General features: G+C 34.9%; 1 protein-coding gene across 8 annotated transcripts in view; it reads left to right on the forward strand.

Annotated features, from left to right (window-relative positions):
- The window catches only part of TEX15 (testis expressed 15, meiosis and synapsis associated), an 87560-nt gene extending 68838 nt beyond the window's left edge, over positions 1-18722 (forward strand). For all 8 annotated transcript variants that reach the window (XM_082715058.1, XM_082715056.1, XM_082715057.1 and 5 more), the window contains 4 exons: positions 651-8014; positions 9885-9943; positions 12800-14040; positions 16724-18722. In XM_082715058.1, coding sequence (XP_082571184.1) covers positions 651-8014; positions 9885-9943; positions 12800-14040; positions 16724-16761 — 8702 coding nt within the window. In that variant the 3' untranslated portion in view covers positions 16762-18722. The remainder of the gene's footprint in view (positions 1-650; positions 8015-9884; positions 9944-12799; positions 14041-16723) is intronic.
- Positions 18723-27544: the final 8822 nt, after the last annotated feature.

Genomic DNA, 27544 nt, shown 5'->3' on the forward strand with positions numbered 1-27544 from the left:
AGTTCTTTATGAAATTGTAGGAATAAATTCCAATAATTATAAAAGAAAATTTGTTTTCATTTTCCAGATTTTTATTTATATACATTATTTGCAGGTATACTTACTTCACTATAGAGCAAGAGTAGTGCTTCACTTTTGCTCTTGAGGAGGATATTATGGAATATTTTTGCTCTTTTCTCCTCTGTTTACCCCTTCATTCCCCTTTTTTTTCTGTTTCTGTTGTCTCCTGACAGAGAGAGAAGGTGGTTAACAGTAGATAAAAGGGAGACACTTTTGCCTATTAATATGTAGATTCTGTTATTAAGTATCTGAATATAGGAAATTAATATAAGAAATACCTAGTCTTTGAGCAACATATTTTTATTCTTTTTTAATTTTCTCTTTATTTGTATTTGTCTGAATTCAAATTTCTATGGTAAATATTTTTTTTAGTAAGGGTAGTTTAGGACAGAGTTCTTTGTTGTATCATTTCTATTTTATTGGTTTATCACTCTTCTTCTCTCTTTGCTTTTTCTGATGAGACCAACTTTAATCATAACCATGGTGAACTTTCAGTTAAAACAAGTGACGTAGCTTACCTATGTTAAGAGTTCAATGTAGAAACCCTTTTCCTTCCTATTATTTCTTATTTTTTAAAATTATTTCCACAGAAAGAACGTGCTCTCTGAATAACTGTACGGTGGCCAAAAGAATTGGAAAAGGAAAAGATGCTACTGTCATCTTTGAGCATTTCAGGAAACCCGTAGATCCATTTGTTCAGGAGAACTGTTCTTGCAGTGCCGTAAATTCAGAGATAAATCCTTCCAACGAAAATATTTCTAATTCCTACGGAAACGTACAAAATGGAAACATTTCTATACATGAAACATACAGTGGACAGATGGAGCACAATTTAGCAGAATGTAGAGACACTTCTCAAGTACATATATATGATTCAGGTCTTTCATTTTTTCCCAGTGATACCAGAGAAAGTGTTAATGGGGACTTCATGTTAAATTTGACACAGCTTAAAAATGTTTTAAGTGGTCTTTCTGCTGCTTTTCCCCTTCATAACAATATTGGCTCAAGCACAGTTATTACTTCAAAACTCATTAAAGACCCAAGACTGATGAAAAGAGAAGAAAGCATAGGAAAACATAATAATATTACAGGTTTAAATAAGATTTTGCCACTTGAGAAGAGTTTAGATTTTAATTCAGAAGAACACCTATCATCTACGCAAAATAATTCTGCCTTCTCATCTGAAGTTGTGCCTGGTGATCGTTCTATTCTTACTAATTGTTTGGACGCCCCTTGCTTCAAAGTTTCTTTTGATGATTCACAGTCACAGGCTCAGAACTGGGGCTCTAAGAACTATGATTATACAACTCCCGGTAAAATTACCATGGCAAGACAGTGTAAGGGCCAAGACAATTTTTCCTTCCCAATGTGTTTGCCAAATGCAGTTTCAGAAGTTGAGAACCAAAAACACAATGAGGAAAAAGTCCAGAGATCCCAGCAGAGAGGCAACATCTCACTTTTAATTGAAGAAGAAGGTGAACCACGTAACTCTCACGAATCAGTGAATACTTGTACAGAAGGGTACAGTAGTCACATCTCTCAGAAATCATGGTCTTCTAATTTAGAAACTGTATATCAGACTGGTCAACAAATGTCTACAGTTTTTCCTCTCCAAAAGAAAGAAAGCATACGTGGGTACCTTCAAAATATTGGGAAAATGAGAGACTTCACTAGTCCAGAGGATAATTCTGAACATGGAGAAAAGCAAATTTTGTGGAAAGAAAATGATTTTACTAATGAAGCAAAAATCAGACCAGTAGATAATTACATTTCTTTGCACCAAGAATACAAAGAGAATGAGAGTCTTTGTTCTTTCAGAAAAAATTGTGATCAAATACCAATTACTCAAGAATTAGAAATACCAAAATCTTCTGCATTTACCACAAAGGATAAATATGACCTAGATCATCTAGCATTGGAATTAGAAAGTAATCTTACTCCAAGAGTGGAGAGCCTTTCACAAAAACATTCTCAACCCTCTTTGGAGTATGAAGATAACATTCATACAAGTTTTGCAATTTCTCAAAAACTAATGGAACTAAAATTGGAAAAACCAAATCAAAACAGTGTTAACATTATGACAAATGCTCTTCAAGAAGCAAAAGACATTCCTCAGGACAAAGAATTGCCAAATGATAGAATTACTTCATCTCACGACATTAAAACAACTCATGACAATTCAGATTGTAGCATAGCTGGTGAACATACATGTGTCCATGAAAATGATCCAGTGTCACTAGAGAACATGCAAAAAGACTGCAGAGAAACTTTTCAAAATGCTAATAAAGGTCAAGGTCATACTCTGTGCTGTAATGCAGAGTTGTACAGTGATATACACCTGAATACTGATTTTAAAGAACAAGGAGACAATGATAAAGAAAATGAAAATGAGGCTAAAGAGGAAGACACTGCTTTGTCTACAGAAAACAACAGACTAGATATATATGAAGATGAGAAGCAGGGTTTTCGTACAGACAAAAATTATGCCATTATAGATGAAAGAAGGGAGAATGAAAATTACAATAATGTAGAAATTCTGAGTTCTGAAGAATTTTGTACATTTAATTTGACTTGGGGGAAAAGACATGTATCAACAGAAACTACATTTTTAGAAGGTGAAGATACTATCACTGCCATAAAACAGAAAGATTCTCAAAATACAAGCAGAAGTGTAGAGCATTTGGCTTCCACAACACTTCCCAAAATTGCAGCATCTTCAGTGCATGTAGCCTCAAATGCTGCAGTACAGATAACTGGTGATATGGTACCTACATTAGGCACAAATCATGAAGATCACCAAAGATACCAGATTAAAGAAACTTGTTCTTCTGAGAGTCTAGATGTTGGTCTGTTGGTAAAACATAAGGTTTCTGATTGTGAAATGGATGTGGATAACAATAAATTTCATGACTCATTTTTTCAGTCAGTAAGTGACAGCCGCATTCTTCAGAGTTGTGAATTGGAAAATAAGATTGAATTGGGATCAGAACTGTGTGATGATGTTTTTCTAATTCAACCAAATACTCCTAGCCATAGAAATGCTCTATATGAAGAATTTGGGGCCTCATATGAGGCTTTAAAGTCTCGTATTGATTGGGAAGGTCTGTTGGAAAGCAATAATGGGGAGAGGGAAGTTTTGAAAAGCTCCAGAGGAAGGGAGAATAATGATCAACATTACTCTGAGGAAAGTAATTCTTCCTATTCCTCTACACAAAAGGACCAAGAACTCTTCAATCCAATTTTACTTCCAGATTTACAAGTGAAAATCACTAATGTATTTATGCCAGGATTCACTCCCACTTTTGAATCCCCTGCATTAGAAGATAATTTTTGCAAAAACATAACTAAAACCAAAGAACCAGAAATGGATGAGGAGGAGAAATTGCCAGAATTTGAAATCTATTCCCAGTGTTCTGGTGAATATTCACATCACCCATGTGAAAATGAATCTGGTAATACAAGCCAAGAATCAGGACTAGTGAGTAAATCTGAAATCTCACTTTCTCTTGATGCAAATCATAATACACAAGGAAATCATGCTTCTGAAAAACAAAACAGTGGACCTTTGCTTACAGAGCCCTCTAATGTCACAGCATTAAGTAATGAAAGAAGTTGTTCCTTGACAAATTCAAAAACTGATTGTAATGATACTAGAAGTAAAAAGGACACAGGATCAAGAATTAGTAAAAGAAAGCCAAATACACCTTTCAGGAATGAGAACACAGCACATAAGGATTTAAAACATCATGAAATTTACGGAAAGAAGAGGAAGCTAACCGATCAAGACTCATCTGAATGTTTTTCTTCATTATCCCAAGGGCGAATTAAAACATTTTCAAAGTCAGAAAAACACATTAGGAGTGTCCTAGATATTCTAAATAGTGAAGCATCTTTATGCAAAAGCAAACGTCTTTCCAGAAAACTTGACAGAGCTGTTCTTCACTTAAAAAAAGCTCATAGGAGAGTTCACACATCTTTGCAACTTATAGCTAAAGTAGGAGAAAAAAGAAAAGGCCCATTACCAAAATCATATGCAATAATATGCAATAATTTCTGGGAAAGTTGTGACCTTCAAGGTTATAGCTCTGTGTCTGAAAGAAGATATTATTCTACTAAACATTTTTTGTCAAAAAGAAAATATGACAAGCCAGGAGAGAAAAGAGCTTTGGGATTTGAAGTGGGTAAATCATTAACTCATGTATCAAAGCACAAGTCTTTCAAAACAAGTAGAGAGAGAATCACAGAGTGCGTTTCTAAGGAAAATGTAGCTAGCAGTGTCTCCAGAAGTCACACCACTATTCATGTGAGAGAATTTTGTGAGAAGGAGTATCCTGAATCACAGTTAGCCCTGTGCTCTACACCCCAAAGTACGAGTTATTCAGCTTATAACAAGAGCAGTATGAAAAGTCTGAGATCATCAGAACTTCAGCCATTTTCTGGAAAACCTGGGTTTTTGTTTTCCCCATCCTGCCCAGATAAACTAACTAAAAAAAACAAAATTGACACAACATTTTTATCTAACATCAGTAAATATGAAAAGCCTGAGTACCATTCAGCAAATAATAAAATTAAGGATCTAATGAAAGAAAGTAATTCTGAGACTAATAAATCAATAAATAAGAGTAATTCAGTATCTTTAAATTGCATAAAAGAAAATAATGTAAGTTTTAGCAGAGACAAAAATTATGATGCAACTTGTATAACGCACACAAAGGTAAAAACTGACATAGTTATTTCAGTTTTAGAATCAAATGTGAAGCACTTTTTAAATGTTGATATCTATAAACCAGATAACCTTATTTTATCTGGTTATAAAAGAAACTTGGAAGTAACCTTTCCTATTGAAGAATGGACAGCTCCCACTCAGAGCTCCAAACCAGGCATTATTGCAGGAGACATGCTTATGGACCCATTAAATCCAACTCTGATAACCCACAAAAAGTATAACAGTGTTCCTCAATTGTTAACCACTCCAGTGACAGCTAGTGAAGGAGAATCTTCAGAATCTTATTTGGATAGACAGAGAACTTTTTCTGTAGATTCTTTTGCAACATCCACTAATGTACCACACTGTCAGCCACGATGTGGTGGAAAGGAGTGTCTAAAAACAGAACAGTGGTCTTCAAGTAATTGTTTCCATATAGATGAGAATGACTCAGGTGTTCTTGAGAATTCTGAGTTGGGTCTCAAATTAGTAACCGAAGAAAGTAAAAGTTGTAGGAAAAAAACAATGAAGAAACTATTTTCCAATGATAGTTCTTTGCTCTTAAAAGGTAATATGAAGTGTTCCTCTTCAAAAAAATGTATGGCAAAGACAGACATTCAGGACAGAAAAATGTGGAAAGTTAAACATGCAGAAAAGGCAAAAGATTCACTTCACATAAAAACCATGACTGAAGGATTCACTGCTACTAAGTACAAAAACCAAAAGAATAAGATCTTAGAAGATTCCTCCTACTTATGTGAGAAAAGAATTAAAAATAATGTGATTGATTCTCATCAAATCTTTGAAGATACTACTGAGGTAGTCTCTTTGAATAACACAGTTTCTAATCATCTTAGCAAAAGAGAGAAAGAAGGGGAAGTTAAAGTTAGTAATAACTCTCAGTCTGACTCTGCATTGCATTCAGAAATAGCTTGTAATTCCAAACCACACATTACAGGAATGAATCATAGGCCTGTTTTACATATGCACTCTCAAACCTCTGAATCCTCTACTGAGAAGAAACCTGCATCAAACGTGAATGGATTAAAAGAAAAATACTGCTCAGCTGATCATTCAGCTCTTATACCTAGGCTAGCTCAAATTTTGAGAAGGGCAGATGAAACATCATCTTTTCAGATTCTACAGGAAGAAACTAAGGCTTGTCAAAGTATTCTCCCATTATTTGTTGAAGCTTTTGAAAGAAAACAAGAATGTTCTCATGAACAAATCTTGATTTCAAGAGAACTGTTGGTAGAACAAAACCTGTGGAATAATTGCAAACACAAATTAAAACCATGTGCTATTGACTCCTTGGTGGAACTCCAAATGATGCTGGAAACTATTCAATTCATTGAAAACAAAAAAAGGCTCTTAGGAGGTGAGCCAACTTTCCGAAGCTTGCTTTGGTATGATGAAACATTGTATGGTGAGCTGCTTGGTAGACCACGTGGATTTCAACAACAATCCAATTTCTATCCTGCTTTTCAAGGAAGGTTAAAATATAATGCATTCTGTGAGTTGCAAAACTATCACGATCAGCTAATTGAATTGTTTGAAGAAACCAAAAGGGAAAACAATTCATACTATGCATTCTTAAAATACAAACGGCAGATTAATGAATGTGAAGCAATAATGAAGCATTGTTCTGATTGCTTTGACTTTTCTCTTTCTGTTCCATTTACCTGTGGAGTTAACTTTGGAGATAGTTTAGGAGACCTAGAAACCTTAAGAAAAAGTACTTTAAAGCTGATTGGTATGTATGGGGACTCTCCTAAAGTTGATTCCTATCCAGGAAAACAAGATCATTTGTGGATTATCATAGAAATGATCTCCTCAAAAGTTAATTTTATTAAGAACAATGAGGCAGTAAGTATTAAGATATCTCTTTATGGTCTGGAACATATCTTTTTTGATGCTGCAAAAAGTCTTGTTTGGAAAGAAAGGAGACAGTCTTTCAGCAAAAAATACTCAGGAAAGAAGGATAAAGAAATGCTACTCAAAATGAATCAGTATGCTTTTTCTAAGTTGAAAAATATATATGATACGTTGTCTAAAGATTTAAGCAGTGAACAAATTTCCAACATTGGGCTTGAGAATACTGAGATTGCTTCCAGAAAGTCAGATGACCTAATAAACAAAGCTACAGTTAACATGGAAGACTGTAGGTTTAACAGTACTTTGCTTTCACACCCAGATATCTGTTGTGTTAGTGAAATATTGGATCAGGCTGGATTTGCAGACTCTGAGAAATTGGAGGAACTCACTTTGAGATGTATTGGACACCTAGAAATTTTAAAAAAATACTTTCAGATGCTGCAAGAAGAGAACATAGATCATATTTTTATCACAGAAGAAAATGTTTTGGACATGGTGAAAAACCACAACCATGGAGCCATAATTTTAAAACCTGCAGCCATTGAAACCTATATTGAAATTGTCATGCTTTCAGAAACTGTTCACTTTCTTAAAAACACAATGGCAAAGAAACTAGACAAACAGAGGTTTCGAGGTATGCTTTGGTTTGATTTGTCACTTCTTCCTGAGTTGGTTTGCTGCCAAGAAAAAATGGCTCCTTTTTCATTTCTTAAAGATAACTCAACAGATTGCCTTTGGAATGTCATAGAGACTGCTATTTCTGAACTTAAAAAAGATCTGGATATTATTTACAAATATAGTGAAGGGATTAATTGTTCATACGCTCTTCATTTGCTCTCAAGAGAACTTGCAGAACTTTCAGAAATAAAAAAACTTCTAGAGATGTCTAAGTATTCCGTTTCTACATATATTGACTTTGTGCCATATATAGCATCCATAAATTACGGAAGCACTATGACAGAGTTAGAATACAACTACAATCAGTTTTCTACACTGCTCAAAAATATAATGGCTGCCCCTCAGAAAGATTTAGGGAAAATGGCTCATATTATGAAAGTCATGAAAACTATTGAACATATGAAGATAATATGTGCTAAAAATGCTGAATTAACCATTTCCTTTATTCTGTGCCAAATGCTACATAACAGAAAGAAGACTTTACAACTGAAGAGAAAAGAAAAAATGAATATGCATGTGAAACCTAGGAAGAGTATCAGTAAATCTAGTACTTTTATGAAAGTGCCCTCAATTTCAGAGTGCATAATGAAAAATATTTCAAATTCCTCTAAAAAACGATCTATCACTGTAGACAAATGTGAAGACTCTCAGGAACAAGAGAAAAACAGTACTGTTTCCAGCTGTAAAAAACAAAAGGTAACCAATGTTTCAAAACATAAAGTATGTAAGTATTACTTTTAAGAACAAATCTACTCTTGAAACAGGTAGTTTGCAGATTGGTAAAAATTGAGAATGCTTTGTATATTGCCTTGCAATGTGAATTTACTAAGTAAAGAATTGTATTAGGGATATCTGGCTGGCTAAGTCAGTGAAGCATGCAACTCTTGACTTGGGGGGCATTAGTTTAAGCCCCATGATGGGTGTAGAGGTTATTTTTTTAAAAATTGGATAAAATAATTCTTATTAGCTACAAAATGATGATTCTGTATATGAGAAACACCTTGCAAATGTCTACTTTTAAACTAAAAATTATTTAGAAGATATTTCTTGGAGGAATATATATAACTTCTTAAGGGATAGTCCAATGTGAATGTAAGTTATTTATCAAGTAGCTTCTATATAACAAGGCTATACTTAATGTAGTAAATATTAAAAGCTGGCTAATGGAGCCTGTGTTCTTGACCATTATCCACATGGAAAGAATAGGACAGATTTTTTAAATAGGTGATTAGGAAGGAGTTACAAGAAGTCCTAGATAAACACATTTTATTTAACAAATTATAGAAAACATTTATTTTGTACCTGGCACTATTCTAACAATTGCACAAATATTAACTTCTTTATCTTTCACAAAATCTTTATGATTTACTATTATTGTACATAAGACAGAGTACAGAAAGGTTAAATAACTTTCCCAGGGTCACGGAGTTAGTAAATGGACAAGCCCCAGATGTAAAACCAAGCAGTCTAGCTCCAGAGCCCATACTAACCTAACAACCTACACTCAGAGGCTACTCTTAAAATTTTTTGAGAATTTCTCAGTTCAGAAGTAAAGGGAATCCTATATGCAAAAGAAAAGGAGGAATTTTGTCTTAGGTTACCGAAATTGTATTTGTTAATTAAACTAGTTCTGGAGGCCAGGAAACCAATCATTTATTTCACTGTGTTGATAGGAAAACAACCAACCAGTTTGTAAGCATACTTCCAGTAAGAGTACAAGTTGTGTATGCCACACCAACAGTAAAATGAGAATAATAAGAAGGTGTTATAAATATTTAGAAGAAAAGTTTTTTTAAAAAATTTTTTTTTTAAATTTCAATGAAGAGCACAGACCAAAGCTTTGTCTTAAATTGGGAAAATGTGTTATCTAATGAAAGTTAAATTAAGAGGGGTATCTTATGGAAAATATTATGAGCAAAGGCACAATGTTTATTGACATTATTTGAGAAATTAGTTTTAAACTAAGTCTAGAAAAGAATTTAATTTAGTGGACAATACCAGTAAGCTAAGGTATTTTGGAAAGAATATTGTTTCAGATTATAAGATGTCTTAAATATAGGCCCAAGGAGTTTAACTTTATTCTGTATGTATTGAAGGTAATGTCCTGTGAAATGTGTTTTTTCAATGATTTAAAGAGTAGAGATTCTGAGTACAGTTAGAAGTAACATGTCATCCACGGCTTAGTTGAGGGTGCTATTTTACAGAATAAGAAATGAAAGTCCCTATTTGACAATTACTTAAAAATGGGACTTAATGACTGGTTTACTAGAAAGAGCATATACAAAAAGAGCAGTTATAAATGGACTCCAAGATTTGTTATAAGATATGGGGATAGAAATAAGTCTGCAAAATGTCTTTTTAGAAAAGTATCTCTAAACATTTGTGACATACGGGAAGTCTAGCAGAGTCACTGGTTTTTGAAAGGGGGAAGATTAATGAATGTGGTTTTAGACCAAGCATTTTAGATGATGACACAACAAGAAATTGTATCTGATGTGAAAATAATATTTATATTGTATTTTATGCCATTACCAATGTAGGTTTTCTTTTTAACTTTTAAACATAGGTTGACATGAAAGATGTAACAGAAATCAACAGAGAAGAGGCAACATTCAAGCATCCAAGGTAACAGCTGCCATCAGCCCTATCTGAAGAAAAAACAAAATTAAACACGTATTAAGGAACAGTGCTAACACATTTATTTATATACCTCTATTGGATATACATGTAACTTAGAGGACAAGAGTAAGATTAGAAGGGAGAATAAGGTTTCAGATTAGGCAGTACTTTAAGGTTTAAGGAATTTAAAGTTTATTCTGTAAGTATTGAAGGTATACCCTGTGAAATGTTTTTTTCAGTAATTTAAAGGATAGGGAGATTCTGAGTAGAGGTAGAAGTAGTAGTAAGAGAAGAGTGGTGTTTTATAGAATAAAAAAGTAAAATTCCATTTGACAGACATTGTTTAAAGAATTTATGGGCATTACTAACTGGTTTGCTAAAAAGAAGATAATATGACAAGTGATTAGATTGAGTTTTTTAAACTTGTGGCTACTACAGACCAGTCACATTTCAAAATTGGTTAAAAAAATAGAAATTGCTAATTTATATTACGGGGGAACTTAGTCATCAATATACATGTATTATACTACTGTCTCATTAAGGGATGTTTAACACCATTATATAGGAGGAACGTGATTTCAAAATAAAGGCTAGATCTTTAAACTCAATTGTTTTTATGAAAAACTCCCTACATGATTTATATTTTTTCAATCTGACATGAAGTGGTGCCGCTGGACATATTGACCATCTCTTATTCCATTCAGCTCTCTCAGAGCTGTCAGTTTGTGACAAGCTTCATTTTTTCTATTTTATGAGAGAATGGGTAATACAGAACAAAAAAGATGAGAATTCTAATTTCTGTCTTACTTGGTTCCCCTTCTTTATACATTTTATTTATATTTCTAGAATCCTTTTCCAGACCCTTTAAATAGTTGTGTAGTGACACAAAGATGAATAGGCTTTTAAAGGGATAACATAAACCAGTTTTACAATCATCTTAGTTCTGGTAATTAAATATAGGTAGTATTTGATACTCGAAAATCAGACTTTCCTGCTCACATAGGGGAATTAATCCAAATATAAGGTTAATAAGGGGTGATATTTTCATGGAAGAATACTCTCTAAGAGAATGGGTAGAAGAGTAACCATACAAGCAGCTGTCAATGTATACGGTTGAGATATCACTGAAACATCATTAGAAATGTGATAAAGCAGAAATTGTACCTTCTGCAAAATGTCAAAGTATTGTACAGAATTGTATGAAGATGTTGGTTGTCAATAAAATGCCTTTTAGAGGGGCACCTGGGTAGTTCAGTCAATTAAGCGTCTGTATTTGGCTCAGGTCATGATCCCAGCATCCTGGGATCGAGTCCTACATCAGGGTCCCTGCCTAGTGGGGAAACTGCTTCTCCCTCTGTGTGCTCTCTCATTTCTCTCTCTCTCTCTCATTCTCCCTCTCAAATAAATAAATAAAATCTTTAATTTAAAAAAAAAAAGCTTAAAATGCCTTTTAGAGAGGCTGGATTAAGTAAAATATGGGGCATTTAGTTTGAAACTAAATATATACAAATTCCAGGCCAAAGATTAATTTCTTTTGCTTGGGGAGGAATGATTACTTTTTTCTTTTCAACAAGTTCTTTTCCACTTGTAATTCAGAGAATTTGATGAGACACCAAAAAATATAATCATCCTGGAGACCTATATTAACAGTCTGGCTCTAGACATTTCCATAGTGGATGCTTCCTTCAGCCTGGTTGAGACTCTCTAAATTTAGGTAGGAATGTCAAGGATATTAAATTGGCATGATATTTTGGAGGTCTGTGTTTCCTCTTCTTAACCTTGAATGGAAAAGCTATCTTAGTAGTTCCCAATAACAGAAGATGATCTTTTGGCAGGGGCAGGGCACAGATGGTAGTTTTGTCAGTTATATATAGCCATTAAAAGTAAAGAAGATCACCAACAAGTTGGAAGTGTATGAATGCAAAACTACAGTAAAAAATTGGATGTGGTTTCCTACTTCTAAAAGCCTTTGTTAGGAAATATCCAGTGTATAAAATAATTACAATATTGACCACACTGCATATATTTCTTTTTTTTTTTTTAATTTATTTATTTGACAGACAGAGATCACAAGTAGTCAGAGAGGCAGGCAGAGAGAGGAGGGGAAAGCAGGCTCCCCACTGAGTGGAGAGCCCAATGCAGGGCTCGATCCCAGGACCCTGGGATCATGGCCTGAGCTGAAGGCAGAGGCTTTAACCCACTGAGCCACCCAGGTGCCCCCACTACATATATTTCTAAATGTATCGGAAATGCATTTGAAATGCGGAGTGTGTAATATTTTGCAGGAAAAGTATCTCAATTCAAAGCAAGGAAGTAGGGGTGCCTGGGTGGCTTAGTTGTTAAGCGTCTGCCTTCACCTTGGGTCATGCAGAAAGCCTGCTTCTCCGTCTCCCCCTGCTTGTGTTCCTTCTCTCTCTCTCTCTCTCTCTCTCTCTCTGTGTGTGTGTGTGTCTCTTTCTCTATCAAATAAATAAAAGTCTTTTAAAAAGTGGGAGGAGGGGCACCTGAGTGGCTCAGTGGGTTAAGCCTCTACCTTTGGCTTAGGTCATGATCTCAGGGTCCTGGGATTGAGCTTCACATCGGGCTCTCTGCTCAGCCCGGAGCCTGCTTCCCTCTCTCTCTCTGTCTGCCTCTCTGCCTACTTGTGATCTCTCCCTCTCCGTCAAATAAATAAAATCTTAAAAAAAAAAAAAAAAAAAGCAAGGAATGAAACTGGGGGAACAAGTTACACATACACTGCTGATAGAGATAATGTAAATTTTAAGAATTCTCCTGAATAAAAACTTCAAATACATGTTTATATTACGTTTGGGAGACTCTGTATATTTAAAGTTGTTTTTGTGTATATGTTATACTTAATAGGACCACGAGATCTCATCCCGAAAGTCCACGCGAAATAGGAGCAACTTCATCTGACAATCTGAAAAGAAACCATGTATCTCAAAAAAAGATTGAGGTGGAAAGATCACTACCTGACTCACTCTTACCTTCAAAGAACTTAAAAGACACTTGCACATCAAAGCCAGAGGACAGAATAGACTTAACTAATATTTCATCTAATACTTCGAAAGACCTCACTGCACAACAGGGAAACTTAAGTAGCATGAAGAAAAGCAATGCGAATTTTAGTGCTCCTGAAACAAAAACTGATAAGAAAGCTTGTTCTTCTTTCACAATTTGTGAACAAAGAAGTGTAGATGGCGTATTTCCAAAAGACTGCAAGATGCCTTCACAGAGATTTCCTAATCCTGCAGAGAAATTTTGTCCCTCAGACATAAAACCAGGAACTGAGCCTGATGGATCAGTGCTCTCAAAGCCTGTTTTCCGTTTTGTTAGGGACATCCCTGCCAATATAGAAACAAATGACACTGTCTTTGAACTTCAAGATTATGAAATATTAAATTCTTCTATTAAAAATTCTGCATGCACCAATTCTTCAGAATCCAGATTTAATCAGGACAAATCTCCTATTCTGCAAGTAAATAAAACACAGCCTGAAAAAACTGAGTTAAAAGAAAAATACATGGATACCTTGAGTCCCAGTTCTATACCTCTAGGAGCATCTGAGGACATAACCCTTAATGTAAATCAAACAGCAGAATACTCTTTTTCTGAACAACAAAATAATGAAAATCCGAAAGTCCTAACTCAAAATGCTGCAGCATATTGGAATGAACTTCCACAGTCTGCATGTGCTCCAATATGTAGTTCTTCGGCGTATGCATTTGGAACTTCATATCCTTACTACGCTTGGTGTGTTTACCATTACAGCAGCAGTGGCGGCAGTTCCCTTACCCAGACATATCGTGGGATAACATATGAAGTACAGCCACCTCCTCCTGGGATGTTGACTGCAATTGCAAGTACAGTTCAAAGTTCACATTCTAATCTTTTATACTCTCAATATTTTGGTTACTTCGCTGGGGAGCGACAAGCAAGTGACTTTCTGCCAGTGAATGGGTATTTTCAATCTCAAATGCCTGTTCCTTACAATTTTCAGCAGCCAGTTTTTTCACAGTATGCTCCCCATCAGTCATTCCCACAACCTGTATACCCTTACCCTCCTGATTCAGGTGTGCTTCCAGAAGTTCCATGGACTTATGGTAAGTTTTATAAGTTTTAGTGCTCACTTTATTGAGTTTTTACTTTTCTCTCTTTGTACATTTATGTAAATGAAATTTACAGCAGGTCATCTATAGTAGTCATTTTTTGTGCAGGCTCATAGAATTGTTCAAATCTGTGAATTATGTTGTCACATGGGAATCTTGTTGTCAGAGATTGAAACAAAAAGAATTGATAGTATCACTAATAGTCCTTCAGCAAAAACCAACTTTGGGAACTAGTTAAGTAAATTATAGGTAATTCATACCGCGAAATACAATGCAACAATTACACGGTTTAAATTAGTTTGTGGGTTTTTTTTTTTTAAGATTTTATTTATTTATTTGACAGAGACCACAAATAGGCAGGCAGAGAGAGGCAAATAGAGAGGCAGGCAGAGAGAGAGGAGGAAGCAGGCTCCCTGAGAGCCTGATGTGGGGCTCGATCCCAGGACTCTGGGATCATGACCTGAGCTGAAGGCAGAGGCTTAACTCACTGAGCCACCCAGGCACCCCACTTTGTGGGTTTTTTAAAAGAGTTTTTAAATTTATTTATTTGACAGGGAGAGAGCACAAGCAGGGGGAACAGCAGCTGAGCAGGGAGTCCAGTGTAGGTCTTGATCCCAGGACTCTGGGATCATGACCTGAGCCAAAGGCAGAGCCACCCAGGTGCCACTTAATGATAATTTTTAAAACTATGTTATATAAATTTACCTGTGTAAGTAAAGGAATGCCTAGAAATACTGAAATGAAATACAGCAACATTTTAAGTTGTCTGCCTCTGGGTAATAAAATTGGGGGATTGTAGAGGGAGTTCTTAATATTTTCTAGATTTCCTACTATGAAAATAACATTATTTTGATAAATGGAGAAAAAGAGTAAAAACCAAGTTGGAAAAGAAACTTCAATCAGATAAAGCAAACTTTCTCTTGGTATTCTAATATACTATCTGAGCATAAGTGAGTAGAACAGCTTGGTAATTTGCCACTAGAAGTTGAAATTTTTTCTCTTAAATGCAACTTTATTTGTAAAATATGACTGGAACATAGATTTTTAAAATTAAATTGAAATATATATTTACCAATATAAAGCAAAATTTAAAAACAACTATTAATCTGACAAAAACTACGGTTATCCATTAACACTCCAGTATTCTACCATCATAGGTAATATGTACTGTAAGTCAGTTTAACCATCTTTTAAGGTCTTTCAAATTAAAAAGTTGTTTCCTGGAACATGTGGTTGGCTCATTTAGAAGAGCATGTGACTCTTAATCTCAAGGTTGTAAGTTCAAGCCCCACATTGGGTGTTGAGATTAATAAAAGTAAATAAACTTTTAAAAATAATAAAATAAAAAGTTTTTTCCCAACTCTAAATTCTCATAAATTAGTAAGTAGAAAGAAATTGAGTTCATTTATTCATTCTTTGGTCTGAATTGGATAAGAAGCAGCTTGTTAGCATAGCTCTGTCTCTTATTAAAAAATCTGATCACAGGACCTCTATGTTGGAGTTGCCACTTGACACTCTATGACCTATAGGATAAGATTCAAATACTTTAGCTTGAAATGCAGAGTTCTTCACAGTTTATGTAGCCTCATCTCCCACCACTTCCACCTTTGTATTCAAGCCACATTGAACTTACTGTTCTCTCATACAAGTCCTCTTGTACTTCCATAGAACTTTTTGTGTGCCTTTCTCACATGATAAGTTATATGAGTATTATATGATACTGTAATTATCTCTGCATTTTTCCCTTCCCATCCTGACCCACCAAATAAGTTTAAACAGGACTGGGAATTGTTCACCTAAAACAGAAGAAAAACAGTAAAGGAGAGGAGAAAGAAAGAGGAGTGAAAGTGGGGAAGTGATTTTCCTTTGTGATTTTTCTTTGTGATTAATTTGGCACACTGCTTTTGCAGTAATAATAGACACACCAAGCATAGTAGATGTAGCAAGCCTATGAATTAAACTAGAAATTTTCATTTCTGAAATAGGAAATCTTGAATGTAATTATTTCATAAAGGTTCTCAGAGTTTGAGCTTTTTCATATCCTTAATAATTAAGCTGTTGGTGATGCTCAAAAAGATATCTCTGGAATCAAATCCAGCTTTGATTCTCAATTTTAATTTTAATTGTTAACCTACTTGTTTATATTAGTCAAGTGAAAATAAAAGGAAAAGAAACAATTACTTACTGTATTATTAAGAAGTAGCTCTGAAAGTATTATGAGGCAGTAAGCACTTCATTTAGTTTTTATGAGTACAAATAATCTATAGAGATCACCTCTCATGCTTTCAGGAACTACATCCTTCTAAACATATGAAAATCCCTGTGGCCCATTTTTGATGTTTTGCTCTTGATGCTTGTGTTCAGTGCCATAAATGGAACTAAGGGGCTAGGTGAGCCCTGTGTGTGAGGCACATTATTACCTCCTTTACTCCATTTAACTCTCCCAGAGTACCTGAGAGGCATGTAGGGATTATTGTTCTCTTACAGATAAGGCAAGTACTCCTTGGAGATCCTTAAATAACTTTTAAGATCCCATGGCTATTAAAGGGCAGATGTGCAGTTTGAATTCTAATATTTTTAGTACTAACTTAACTCAGGTCTTCCATTATACTATTATGTATTATGCTTAGTCAGCACCATTAACTTATCTCAAATCTTTGTGGTTTTTTTCTTTCAGTTCCGTGGCAACAAGAACCTTTTCAGCCAGGACATTGAAAAAAGTCTTCTGTCTACTGAAATAAAGGGAATCTAACAAGTTTTTCCAAATATTTTTTTAGTTACTTTTTATTTTTACATTTTTTAAATATATGTAAATGTGGTAGGAAATATAAACCATATAGCTCTTTATAAAATGTTTAAATTCAACAGTGTATCATATAATGCAATTGGAAATCAATTTCTGACATCTGAAATACCAAAATTATTTCCATGCAATATTTTAGTGAATGGTAGTAGGCTATTTTCAATATCCATCAGAAATATTAACAATATTTTGAAATTTATATTTTGAAATGTTTCCATCACAAATGTTACAGTTATATAAAAATTCTTTTCAGATTATCCTAATGGAATAAGGAGAGTAAATGTACCATTTAATATGAGTAAACTTAAGCAATAGTAGTAAAATATTTAAGATTTTTCTCTCTGATATTTTTTGATATATTGTTTATAGTAGCATTGTGCCATTTGACTTAAAGGATATTGTTTTTACTTGGGTTGGTCAATCAGACCAATAATTTTATAATTCTTAATATGTTACATAATTCTTTGTCTAATGTGACAAATTCCTTTAATTTCAGTATTTTCTAATTTTTACTTGCAAAACACGTTTTAATAGGGAATTTGGTTTGTATATTTCCAGTGTTTGTCTTTGAGTAGAGATTTTTAAAACTTTTATGTTTAAAGTAGTTTAATATCATTGTATTGAAATTAAAGTACATTTAATAGCTTTTCCTAGGACCCTCTTCCACAAGATTATTTCTATTGTATTGTATTTCATAATTCAAACTTTTCTTAAAATTGATTTTGTAGCAAATAATAAGGAATAATTTCTTTAGCTTATGCCATTAGTTTAGTCATATTTTAGTAATTTAAATAATGCAGCACAAATAGAAGTTTTTTAATTCTGTGGTGATTTTTTTTTTCCTTTTCCAACATTGCACAAAAGCAAAAAGTGTCTCAGAAATAATCATAATAGAACAACAGGAGTTGCAGTGTGTAACTCTGGTGTTTAGCACCCTCTCTGCCCACCAACACCCAACCCTGTAAAATTACAGCTGGAAAGATCCCATACAACTGGATGGACCTTTCTCAAGTACTAGCAGGCCAAAAGATGTGACAAGAAATTTGCTTTGGCTCAAACCAAATAACAGAGCTTTAGTGTTTTCTCAAACTTTCTATGTTAGCAGATTTTTTGTGTTACCTAACATAGGCCTCCAAAAAGAGTATAATTCAGCCAAATTTATGTAGAAACTAATTTTTCAATTTAGAAAAACACTAAGAACCCCCCAGGATAAGACTCTTTACTCACAACCAAATACAATGGAATTCAGCGTACTTAAGGTTCTTCTCTAACAGATCTTTAAAAGAGGAAAGTCAAGCAGAGAACTGCAAGAAAAAACTAAGGGATTTGAAGATTATAGAATTTAAGCAATATTAAAATAACATGGACAAGGGAGGAAGGTGGAGTGAGGGCTTTGTCCTTATAGTTTTATTTGAAACTAGTCTGTAAAATCTGAACTCCTGAATAGATAATAAAACAGTAATACTATTACTCAAAAAATTACTATCTCAGTCATTTGGTCAATTTATTATTAAAAATGTCTCTGTTAGATAAACCAGAAGTTAAAAGTTTAAAAAATGCTTTCTTTAAACAACATTCAGGTTCTGTTAATACTATCTTGTGCTACTTTTATTTCATGAGTTTTGATTTCTTAAAAAAAAAAAAAAGGAAAAAACACCTTATCTAAATATTCAGCTATATTTTAAAATCTGTGCTACAAAACAGCACGTGAAAAACTAGGGCATTTTCTTCCTGCCCCCCCAAATACGTGTTTTGGTTCCAAAAGTAAAAATAGAAAAAATTAAAATTTGAGCAAACATTATTTTTTTTAAAAAACCTGGTTATTTGTAAATATTATTGTTTTGGAATTAAAGAGTTACCTGAATAAACTGAATTCCGTTGAGTTTCAGTGTTTTTTTTCCCTTTTGTGTTTCTTGACTAATGAACAAATATATGATTGATCCTTGGTTTACACATACCCACTACATGAAAAACAAACCACAAAGAACTGACTTAATTAGACAACTAAATAAACTTTGGAGCCCTCCTTCCACTGCACCTTGGTTTTGCCTTCACCTTCCTTTCTTCCTTCCTTTCCCCCCACTCTACAAACTTCCCTACTTCCTGGAGTTCCACAGGACAGCCAGAGTCCCTACATTCATGCAGTTCTCATGCCATTCAAGAGGATAAGTAATGTATATGTAAGTGATTCCCTTCACATCATGCATGTAATACGGAAAACAAAATAAAGTATTAGAACAGAGAATGACAGGATGATACAGAAGCTGAGATGATCAGGGAGGTAATCAAATTAACTTATATTTTCTTATGTTTTAATTATATCACTCTGCCTTCCATTTATATATATATATATATATATATTTAAGAAGTACCTGTGAAACCTAAGTTCTGGATCTAGCCACATACAAGGCTATACCCCTCATTTTCACAATGAGGAGATTCCCAAAACCGTTTTTTAGTGAACTTAAATATATAATCTTTTGGAGATACATCTGTATGTGATATAAAAATATTTAAAATTGCTTTTTATTAACATATAATGTATTATTTGCTTCAGGGGTACAGGTCTGTGAATCATCAGTCTTAGACAATTCACAGAACTCACCATAGCACACACCCTCCCCAATGTCCATAATCCAGCCACCCTATCCCTACGCCCCCAGCCCCCCAGCAACCCTCAGTTTGTTTCCTGAGATTAAGAGTCTCTTATGGTTTGTCTCCCTCCCGATCCCATCTTGTTTCATTTTTCTCTCTCCCTACTCCCTACAACCCCCCTGCCCTGCCTCTCAAATTCCTCCTATCAGAGAGATCATATGATAAAAGTCTTTCTCTGATTGACTTATAAAATTGTTTTTTTAATGGGATGTCTGGGTGGCTCAGTTGGTTAAGCATCCGACTCTTGGTTTTAGGCTCAGGTCATGAACTCTGGGTCATGAGATGGAGCCCCACATTGGGCCCTGCTCTCAGCGTGTAGGGTCTGCTTGGGATTCTCTCTCTCCCTCTCCCTCTGCCCTTCTCCCCACTGCCCACTGCTCGCATGTTCTCTGTAAATAAATTTTTTTTAATTTTTATTTGATACAGCACGAGAGAAAGAGCATGAGCAGGGAGAGGGGCAGAGGCAGAGGAACAAGTAGATTCCCCACTGAGCAGGGAGCCTGGCATATCCATCTCAGGACCCTGGGATCATGACCTGAGCCAAAAGTAGATACTTAACGGACTGAGCCACCCAGGAGCCCTAAATTTAAAAAAAAAAAAAAATTTTAACTCATTTTGTAGAATGATTGATTGTATCCTGTCATGCATCTTTGATATCAATATCTGTCATCAGTAGAGGCTTTTTGAATTCTATGACAAAATTTTTCAAAGAATATCATCTTTTTAAGTTGTTTGAGGTGTATGCTTTTTTAAATCTCTCTATATATATCCAAAATTTCTTTTCACTGAGGTCATTTCGGGGTAATTTCTTTCCCCAAAACATTTTTTTTGTGTAATCTGAGGTTTTAATAGAGTAAGTTCCCATACTTTTTTTTGATGGATATAATTTTATGAGGAAAAAATGTCCAGGCATATGTGGTATTTTAAAACTATTAAAGGAGTTTTTTTTACAGGCATAGTTTGATTTCAGTTTGTACAATTTTGACAGTGCTTGAGTGCCATGATAAACTTCCAGTTGTCCATACAGTTTGAGAAATAGATTGTGGAGGAAGAAAATTAAATTATTTTTATGAGACATTTTTCAAATTCTGATGAGTACAGTTGTAAGATCTGTGACTACAGATTCCTAGTTAATGAAACCAAGAAAGTAAGAGGTTGCTTAGTAATGCAATATAAAAGTAAGATTAAAAGAGCTCAGAGAATAAGACAGGAAAATTTTCTAAGACCAAAATCCTTATTTCTTGAGCAGTAAGCTCTGCTGCTTGCTTTATTAATACCTTCTTATTTCTGAATCTTGTAACCATTTAAGAATCTCTCTGGTGTTTACAGGAAACCTTCTTTGAAATATTCTACGGAACGCTTAAGCTCATAATACACTGCATTCTAATTTGTCACAGGAAACTGCATATATCCTAAGATTTATAACTACTTTCATTTTTAAAATCTATTTTCCTTTATTAGGTAAGAATAACTTATATCTATGACGGATACAATTTTTTTTTTAATATGAACATCTGTAAGAAAGCTAGTTCAGTCAATTGAGCTTATTTGGTTGAAGATTACACTTACATTCAGGCGGCAATTATTGAACATCTGACATGTGCTAAAAGTATGCTATTCTCTGCATGTGCATAAACTAATCTTTAATCAGCCCCATAAAGGGAAGCATTCTTTGCTTATTTTATAATGCATTCATTCAGAAGGCCATATAATATTTTTATTCCTCAACTCATCTTTGTGAACATTAGGTAATAGTTTCCAGTATTGTTAGTGTGAAAAGAATGTAAGATCTGTCTTAATTTTCTCTTTGACATGCCACTTGCTGCTTAAATTCCAGACATCAATTTATGGTACCTAATATATAATCTTTTAAAATCTGAATTATAGAATATAATAGAATATGCAAAAAACAATAATTTAATATTTTTGCATGTTTGATTAAAAGATAGTTGCTGTGTACATACCAATAATTCCAGTCCTTGGCTAGGATTATTTTAGTTGTATTGAGAAGTGAATGTATTTTTCATGTTGGGAGTTCTACTAAATCAGGTAGTTAATGACCCCTAGTCCACAGATTCCCAACCAAGTGTTTTGAAACCATGTCTGAATATTAATGAAGTATTAAACTACTGAACTGTAAACTTGAAAAATAGGGTGATAAATTTTGTTATGTATATTTCACAATTTTTAAAAAAAGAATCCTACCAGGAATCCTTCAACCAGGGATATGTTCTATGGGATGTGCTGGTACTTCCTTTCACTCCTGTGTTAAACCAAGTGTTCGGCCAAGGGATAATGCCAAATTACTATTCTACATTGAGGCCTTGCCTAGAGTATAAAATCTATTGTTTCTCTTCATCAACTTTAATTATTCCATGGGAGATGGGGTGTGATATGTATTCCTTTTACTTCTCCATAAGGCATACACCCACACACATAATGTCAGTGGAATGCTTTAGGTCGTGATCACATGTGACTCCTCTAGCTAAAGACCTCTCAACTTTTCAACACGTATAACTCAAAGACTGTTCATGACTCAACTTAGAGTTGCCTTACTCTTACAAGTATTCCTAGATTCCAGTGCGGTGGATTATATAGTCTTCTTTTAAAACCTATTAACACCAAGTGGGAGCATCTCTCACATTATTATCTCACTTCGTGAGATATCTTGCTTGCTCTTAACAAAGATTGTAAGCTGCTTTCAAGCCAGAAATACCTCATTGACACTTCATTTCCAAATGTCCACTGCTGGGCTGAGCAACAGAAGAAGCTTAATATACATTTGCTGTTTGTAACTTGGAGTATATTTTTACTGAGTGGAATGGATTTTCATTTTGTCTTTTTTGAAAATAAATTATCATCCCCACTCTTAAATCTTTTTTGGATTTTTTTTTATTCTGACGTCTAAAAGGGGCAGGATAAAATATTCACTAACAAATTGTTCTTACTTTGCCATTTGATGGGTGCTTACCAGACATTATAGGAGAAACTTTTTCCATTATTGTAGGTTCCTAGATCAAGAACCCAAAAAGCAGGGAGAAAAACTTCATTTTTTGTCTGTCTCAATATTTTGCCCTGAAAATTAGTGAAAGATAACAAAAGTAACACAGCTGGTTCAGCAGGCTGTATGTGAATTTTCTTTTCTTTTCCTTTTAAAAAGATTTTATTTATTTATTTTACAGACAGAGATCACAAGTAGACAGAGAGGCAGGCAGAGAGAGAGGGAAGCAGACTCCCTGCTGAGCAGAGAGCCCGAAACGGGGCTCGATCCCAGGACCCTGAGATCATGACCTGAGCTGAAGGCAGTGGCTTAACCCACTGAGCCACCCAGGCACCCTGTATGTGCATTTTCAATAGATGCATTTTCAATAGATGACATATTTGAAACATTAATTTTATATAGTTGATCTGTGAGAAAGTTAAGAAGGTGGGTATAGGCCCAGGAAATTACCACAGAAGTAAATGGTCTTAAGAGAGGGAGGAAGTTAGAGAGCCTGCCTCTTCATAAAGAGTATGGAGCAGAATAAGCTTCAGCATAGCATTTGAAGAGAAAAAGTGGTGACAGAATCGATTTTGAAGAAAATGCCACCCATCTCCAGAACTTCTACATTCTGCAAAGCTGAAACTCCAAACTCATTAAACAGCTCCCCTTTCCCTCTCTCCAGTCCCTGGCAACCACCATTCTACTTTGTCTCTGATTTTGACTCCTCTGGATATCTCATAGATTCCTACAATAGTTGTCTTTTTTTTTGATTGACTTAGTTCATTTAGCATAATGGCCTCACGGTCCATTCATGTTGTAGCCTGTGTCACAATTTCCTATTTAAGGCTGCATAGTATTCCACTATATGTATATACCTCATTTGTTTATTCATTCATCCCATGAACATTTGTGTTGCTTCCCCTTTTTGGCTATTATGAATAATACTGCTATAGATATTGATCCACAAATAACTCTTCAAGACTGCTTTTCATTATTTTGGACGTATACCCAGAAGTGTTACTGCTGAAACACATTGTGATTTTTTTCTGAAATTTTTTATTTTTTTATAAACATATAATGTATTATTAGCCCCAGGGGTACAGGTCTGTGAATCGCCAGGTTTACACACTTCACAGCACTCACCATAACACATACCTTCCCCAATGTCCATAACCCCACCACCCTCTCCCGACCCCCCTCCCCCCAGCAACCTTCAGTTTGTTTTGTGAGATTAAGAGACTCTTATGGTTTGTCTCCCTCCCGATCCCATCTTGTTTCATTTATTCTTTTCCTACCCCCCAAATCCCCCACATTGCATCTCCACTTCCTCATATCAGGGAGATCATATGATAGTTGTCTTTCTCTGATTGACTTATTTTGCTAAGCATGATACACTCTAGTTCCATCCACATCGTTGCAAATGGCAAGATTTAATTTCTTTTGATGGCTGCATAGTATTCCATTGTATATATATACACCACATCTTCTTTATCCATTCATCTGTTGATGGACATCTAGATTCTTTCCATAGTTTGGCTATTGTGGACATTGCTGCTATAAACATTTGGGCGCATGTGCCCCTTCGGATCACTATGTTTGTATCTTTAGGGTAAATACCCAGTAGTGCAATTGCTGGGTCATAGGTAGCTCTATTTTCAACTTTTGGGGGGAACCTCCATGCTCACATTGTGATTTTTAATTTTTCAAGGAACTACCATAATGTTTTCCATAGTGGCTTCACTATTTTACATTCCCACCAACAGTGCAAGAGGATTTCAGTTTTTCCACATCTTCATCAACACTTGCTATTGTATTTTTTTTAAAGATTTTTTTTCCTAAGACAAGAATCTGATGCTTAACCGAGTCACCCATGTGCCCCACTGTTTTTTGGGGGTTTTTTTGTTTTTGAAGTAGTCATCCTATTGAACATGAGATGATATATCTTTGAATTTTAATTGTCATTTCCGCAATCCTGTTATTTGGCTTTTAACACCCAAGATTCACATTTTTTAAATATATGGTTTGTTCAGCCAGATTAATATTGGAAAAAATATGTCCCTCCACAAACTCGATGTAATGTTTAACAACATGATGTATAGAAAAGCCTGTGACATTCCAAATGCATAGACCATTTAGAGACATTTTTAGAAGTGATCCAGGTGTCAAAAATAGGATAAGTATCTCGATAGCACAGCTAATTCTCAGTGTGAAACTTTCTCAATGATTGCATGTTTATCCAAAAGGCTTTTTTCCACATTTATCTTTCACGTGTAGCCCTTGGTTTTCTTAGTGCATGTTATCATCCCGGATGAGAGCACATTGAAGAGAATTGCAGATAGACCAAGAAGATAACTAATATACAAAGCTACTGTTTATAAAAACCATATTGTTTGGTGGTCAGAAATCTATGTTTTAAGCATTTTACATTCAAACATGATAGCCTGTTATTTGTACATGGATAATTTATCATGTTTTTGTTAATTTTAGGAAACTGGAAATTTGGGGTTAGCATGTGTGTTATCATTTTTCCCATTTAAAAAATTGGAAAATGGGCTCCAACTGATGGAGAATGACCTTGTTTTCAGATAAGGGATAGTGGTTTTACCTTCTACCTGATTCTGATGAAAAACAAAAGTTTTTTTTTTTTAAGGTTTTATTTATTTACTTGACAAAGATCACAAGTAGGCAGAGAGGCAGAGAAAGCGAGAGATAGAGAGAGAGAGAGGGAAGCAGGCTCACCGCTGAGCAGAAAGCCTGATGCGGGGCTCAATTCCAAGACCCTAAGATCATGACCTGAGCCCAAGGCAGAGGCTTAACCCACTGAGCCACCCAGGCACCCCAACACAAGTTTTTTAAACTGTCACAAACTTACAGAAAAGTTGGGAAAACGTTTACTCTTGAACTATTTAAGGGTCAGTTAGTAAGTTGATACCTCACCACTCCTGAATACTTCAGTGTGTTTCCTGCAAAGAAGGAAATTCTCCTACATCATAGTATAGTCATCAAAATCAGGAAATTAACACCAATACCAACTACCAGCTAATCCTTAGACCCCCATGTACTCTTCACCATTTGTCCAAGGAATGGGCATTATAGCAAAATGATCCAGGTTAGAACCACATGTTGTATTTCATGGCTAGGTCTCTTTAGAATGTCTCATCAGTCTTTCTTTGATTTTTATACCTCAACACATTTATAAATTAACTTGTACAATGTCTCTCAGTTTGAGTTTGGTATTTATTATTATCTCTTCATCTAGACCCGTGTTTTTCATAGTGAACAAACCTATACCAAGAGTTAATAAACTAAAATGTAGACCAAAGAGTAGGAAATGATTTAAGACCCAAAATCACAAAAAGGAAAATAAAATGGATTTGACAATAAAATGGGTTTCTCAACAGACTGAGAAAAGTTACTTGACACAGAACTAGAGAACATATAGAACATACTCCTGGAAATCAAGAATATTGAGCCTCCTGTTATTTGAATAGGCAAATCACAGAAGAGGATGCCCAAATGCCAACAACTGTACAATGAGATATTCAAACTAACTAGTAGAGGGGAAATGCAAAATAATAAATACCACTTCATACTCCTCAGAATTTCAAAAGAAAAGTCAGAAAGGTAAGTAATGTCATTAGGCAAATAGATAAACTACTGTGAATTCATACAATGGAATACTTCTATACATTAAAGTTAGAAACTAAGGACACTTGGGTGGTTCAGTCAGTTAAGCATCTGCCTTTGGCTCAGGTCATAATCCCAGGGTCCTGGGATCAAGTCCCGCATCAGGTTCCTTGCTCAGCAGGAAGCCTTCTTCTCCCTCCACTTGGTGGCCCTCCTGCGTGTACTCTCTCTCCCTGACAGATAAATAAATAAAATCTTTTTTTAAAAAGTTAGAAGCTAAATACTTAATACCATAATGGCCACCACTTAGTGAAGTTAGAAATAAAGGCATAGCACAATACAAATATATTTATATGCATTTGAGACATAATACTGTATATATTACACGGATAATTTAAGGATATATGTGAAATACATTAAAGGATACTCCTCAAGGGAGAGAAATGAGGTTCTGTATCCAAGATGAAAGAAGGAACCAAGGATTTTGCACAAACTTCTTGACAATACACCATAAAATAAGAGGATTAAGTATATCTGTGCATCTGAGAACCAAAAGAAAGTGAGGAGTTAATTTCCATAACAAACTATCAAAAGATATAAATTATATCCATGAACTTAAAAAACTATGTGACTATGGCAACTTTAACTTTTTTAAAGTGTTAAGATGGCAATAAGCTAAATATAGTTGTAACCATGACTGTAAATGTCATAAGTTCACCTGTCAAAAGATATATTAAGATTAAAACTTCATGTGTTGCACTGTTCTGTCATTAATTCCATGACACTAAATGAGTGTGTTGCAATTTACTTCAATTCTGACACCACATGGTGTTAGCAGAGACCCCTCAAGTGAAGTTCAGAGTCCTTCACAAGACTGTCTCCAACTAAGGCCTTGTTTGGTTATTTGTACCCAGTACTCTGGGTTTTTGATTACTTGAGGCCCCTCCAGCCTCCAATTTCAAGTTTTTCATAGCTTTCAGATCTTGACTCAGAGTTTACCTCAACATTTTTATTTTTTTAAAGACATTATTAATTTATTTGACAGAGTATGAGAGAACACAAGCAAGGGGAGCAGCAGGCAGAGGGAGATGGAGAAGCAAGCTCTCCACGGAGCAGGGATCCCGACGCGGGACTTGATCCAGGACCCTGAGATCATGACCTGAGCCAAAGGAAGACACTTAACTGACTGAGCCACCCAAGCCCCCCTCGACACTAATTTTTAAATAATTCTTTATTTTTAAAACAAATAATAACCCATCCAATTCTCTCTCTCTCTCTCTTTTTAAAGATTTTATTTACTTATTTATTTGAGAAAGAGAGACAGATGGCAAGAGAGAGCACAAGCAGAGAGGAGAGGACGTGGGGCTCCATCCCAGGATCCTGGGATCATGATGGGAGCCAAAGGCAGACATTTGACCCACTGAGCCACC

The sequence above is a fragment of the Mustela nivalis genome (assembly GCF_964662115.1).
Source record: "Mustela nivalis genome assembly, chromosome: 20".
In the NCBI taxonomy this organism is placed as follows: domain Eukaryota; kingdom Metazoa; phylum Chordata; class Mammalia; order Carnivora; family Mustelidae; genus Mustela; species Mustela nivalis.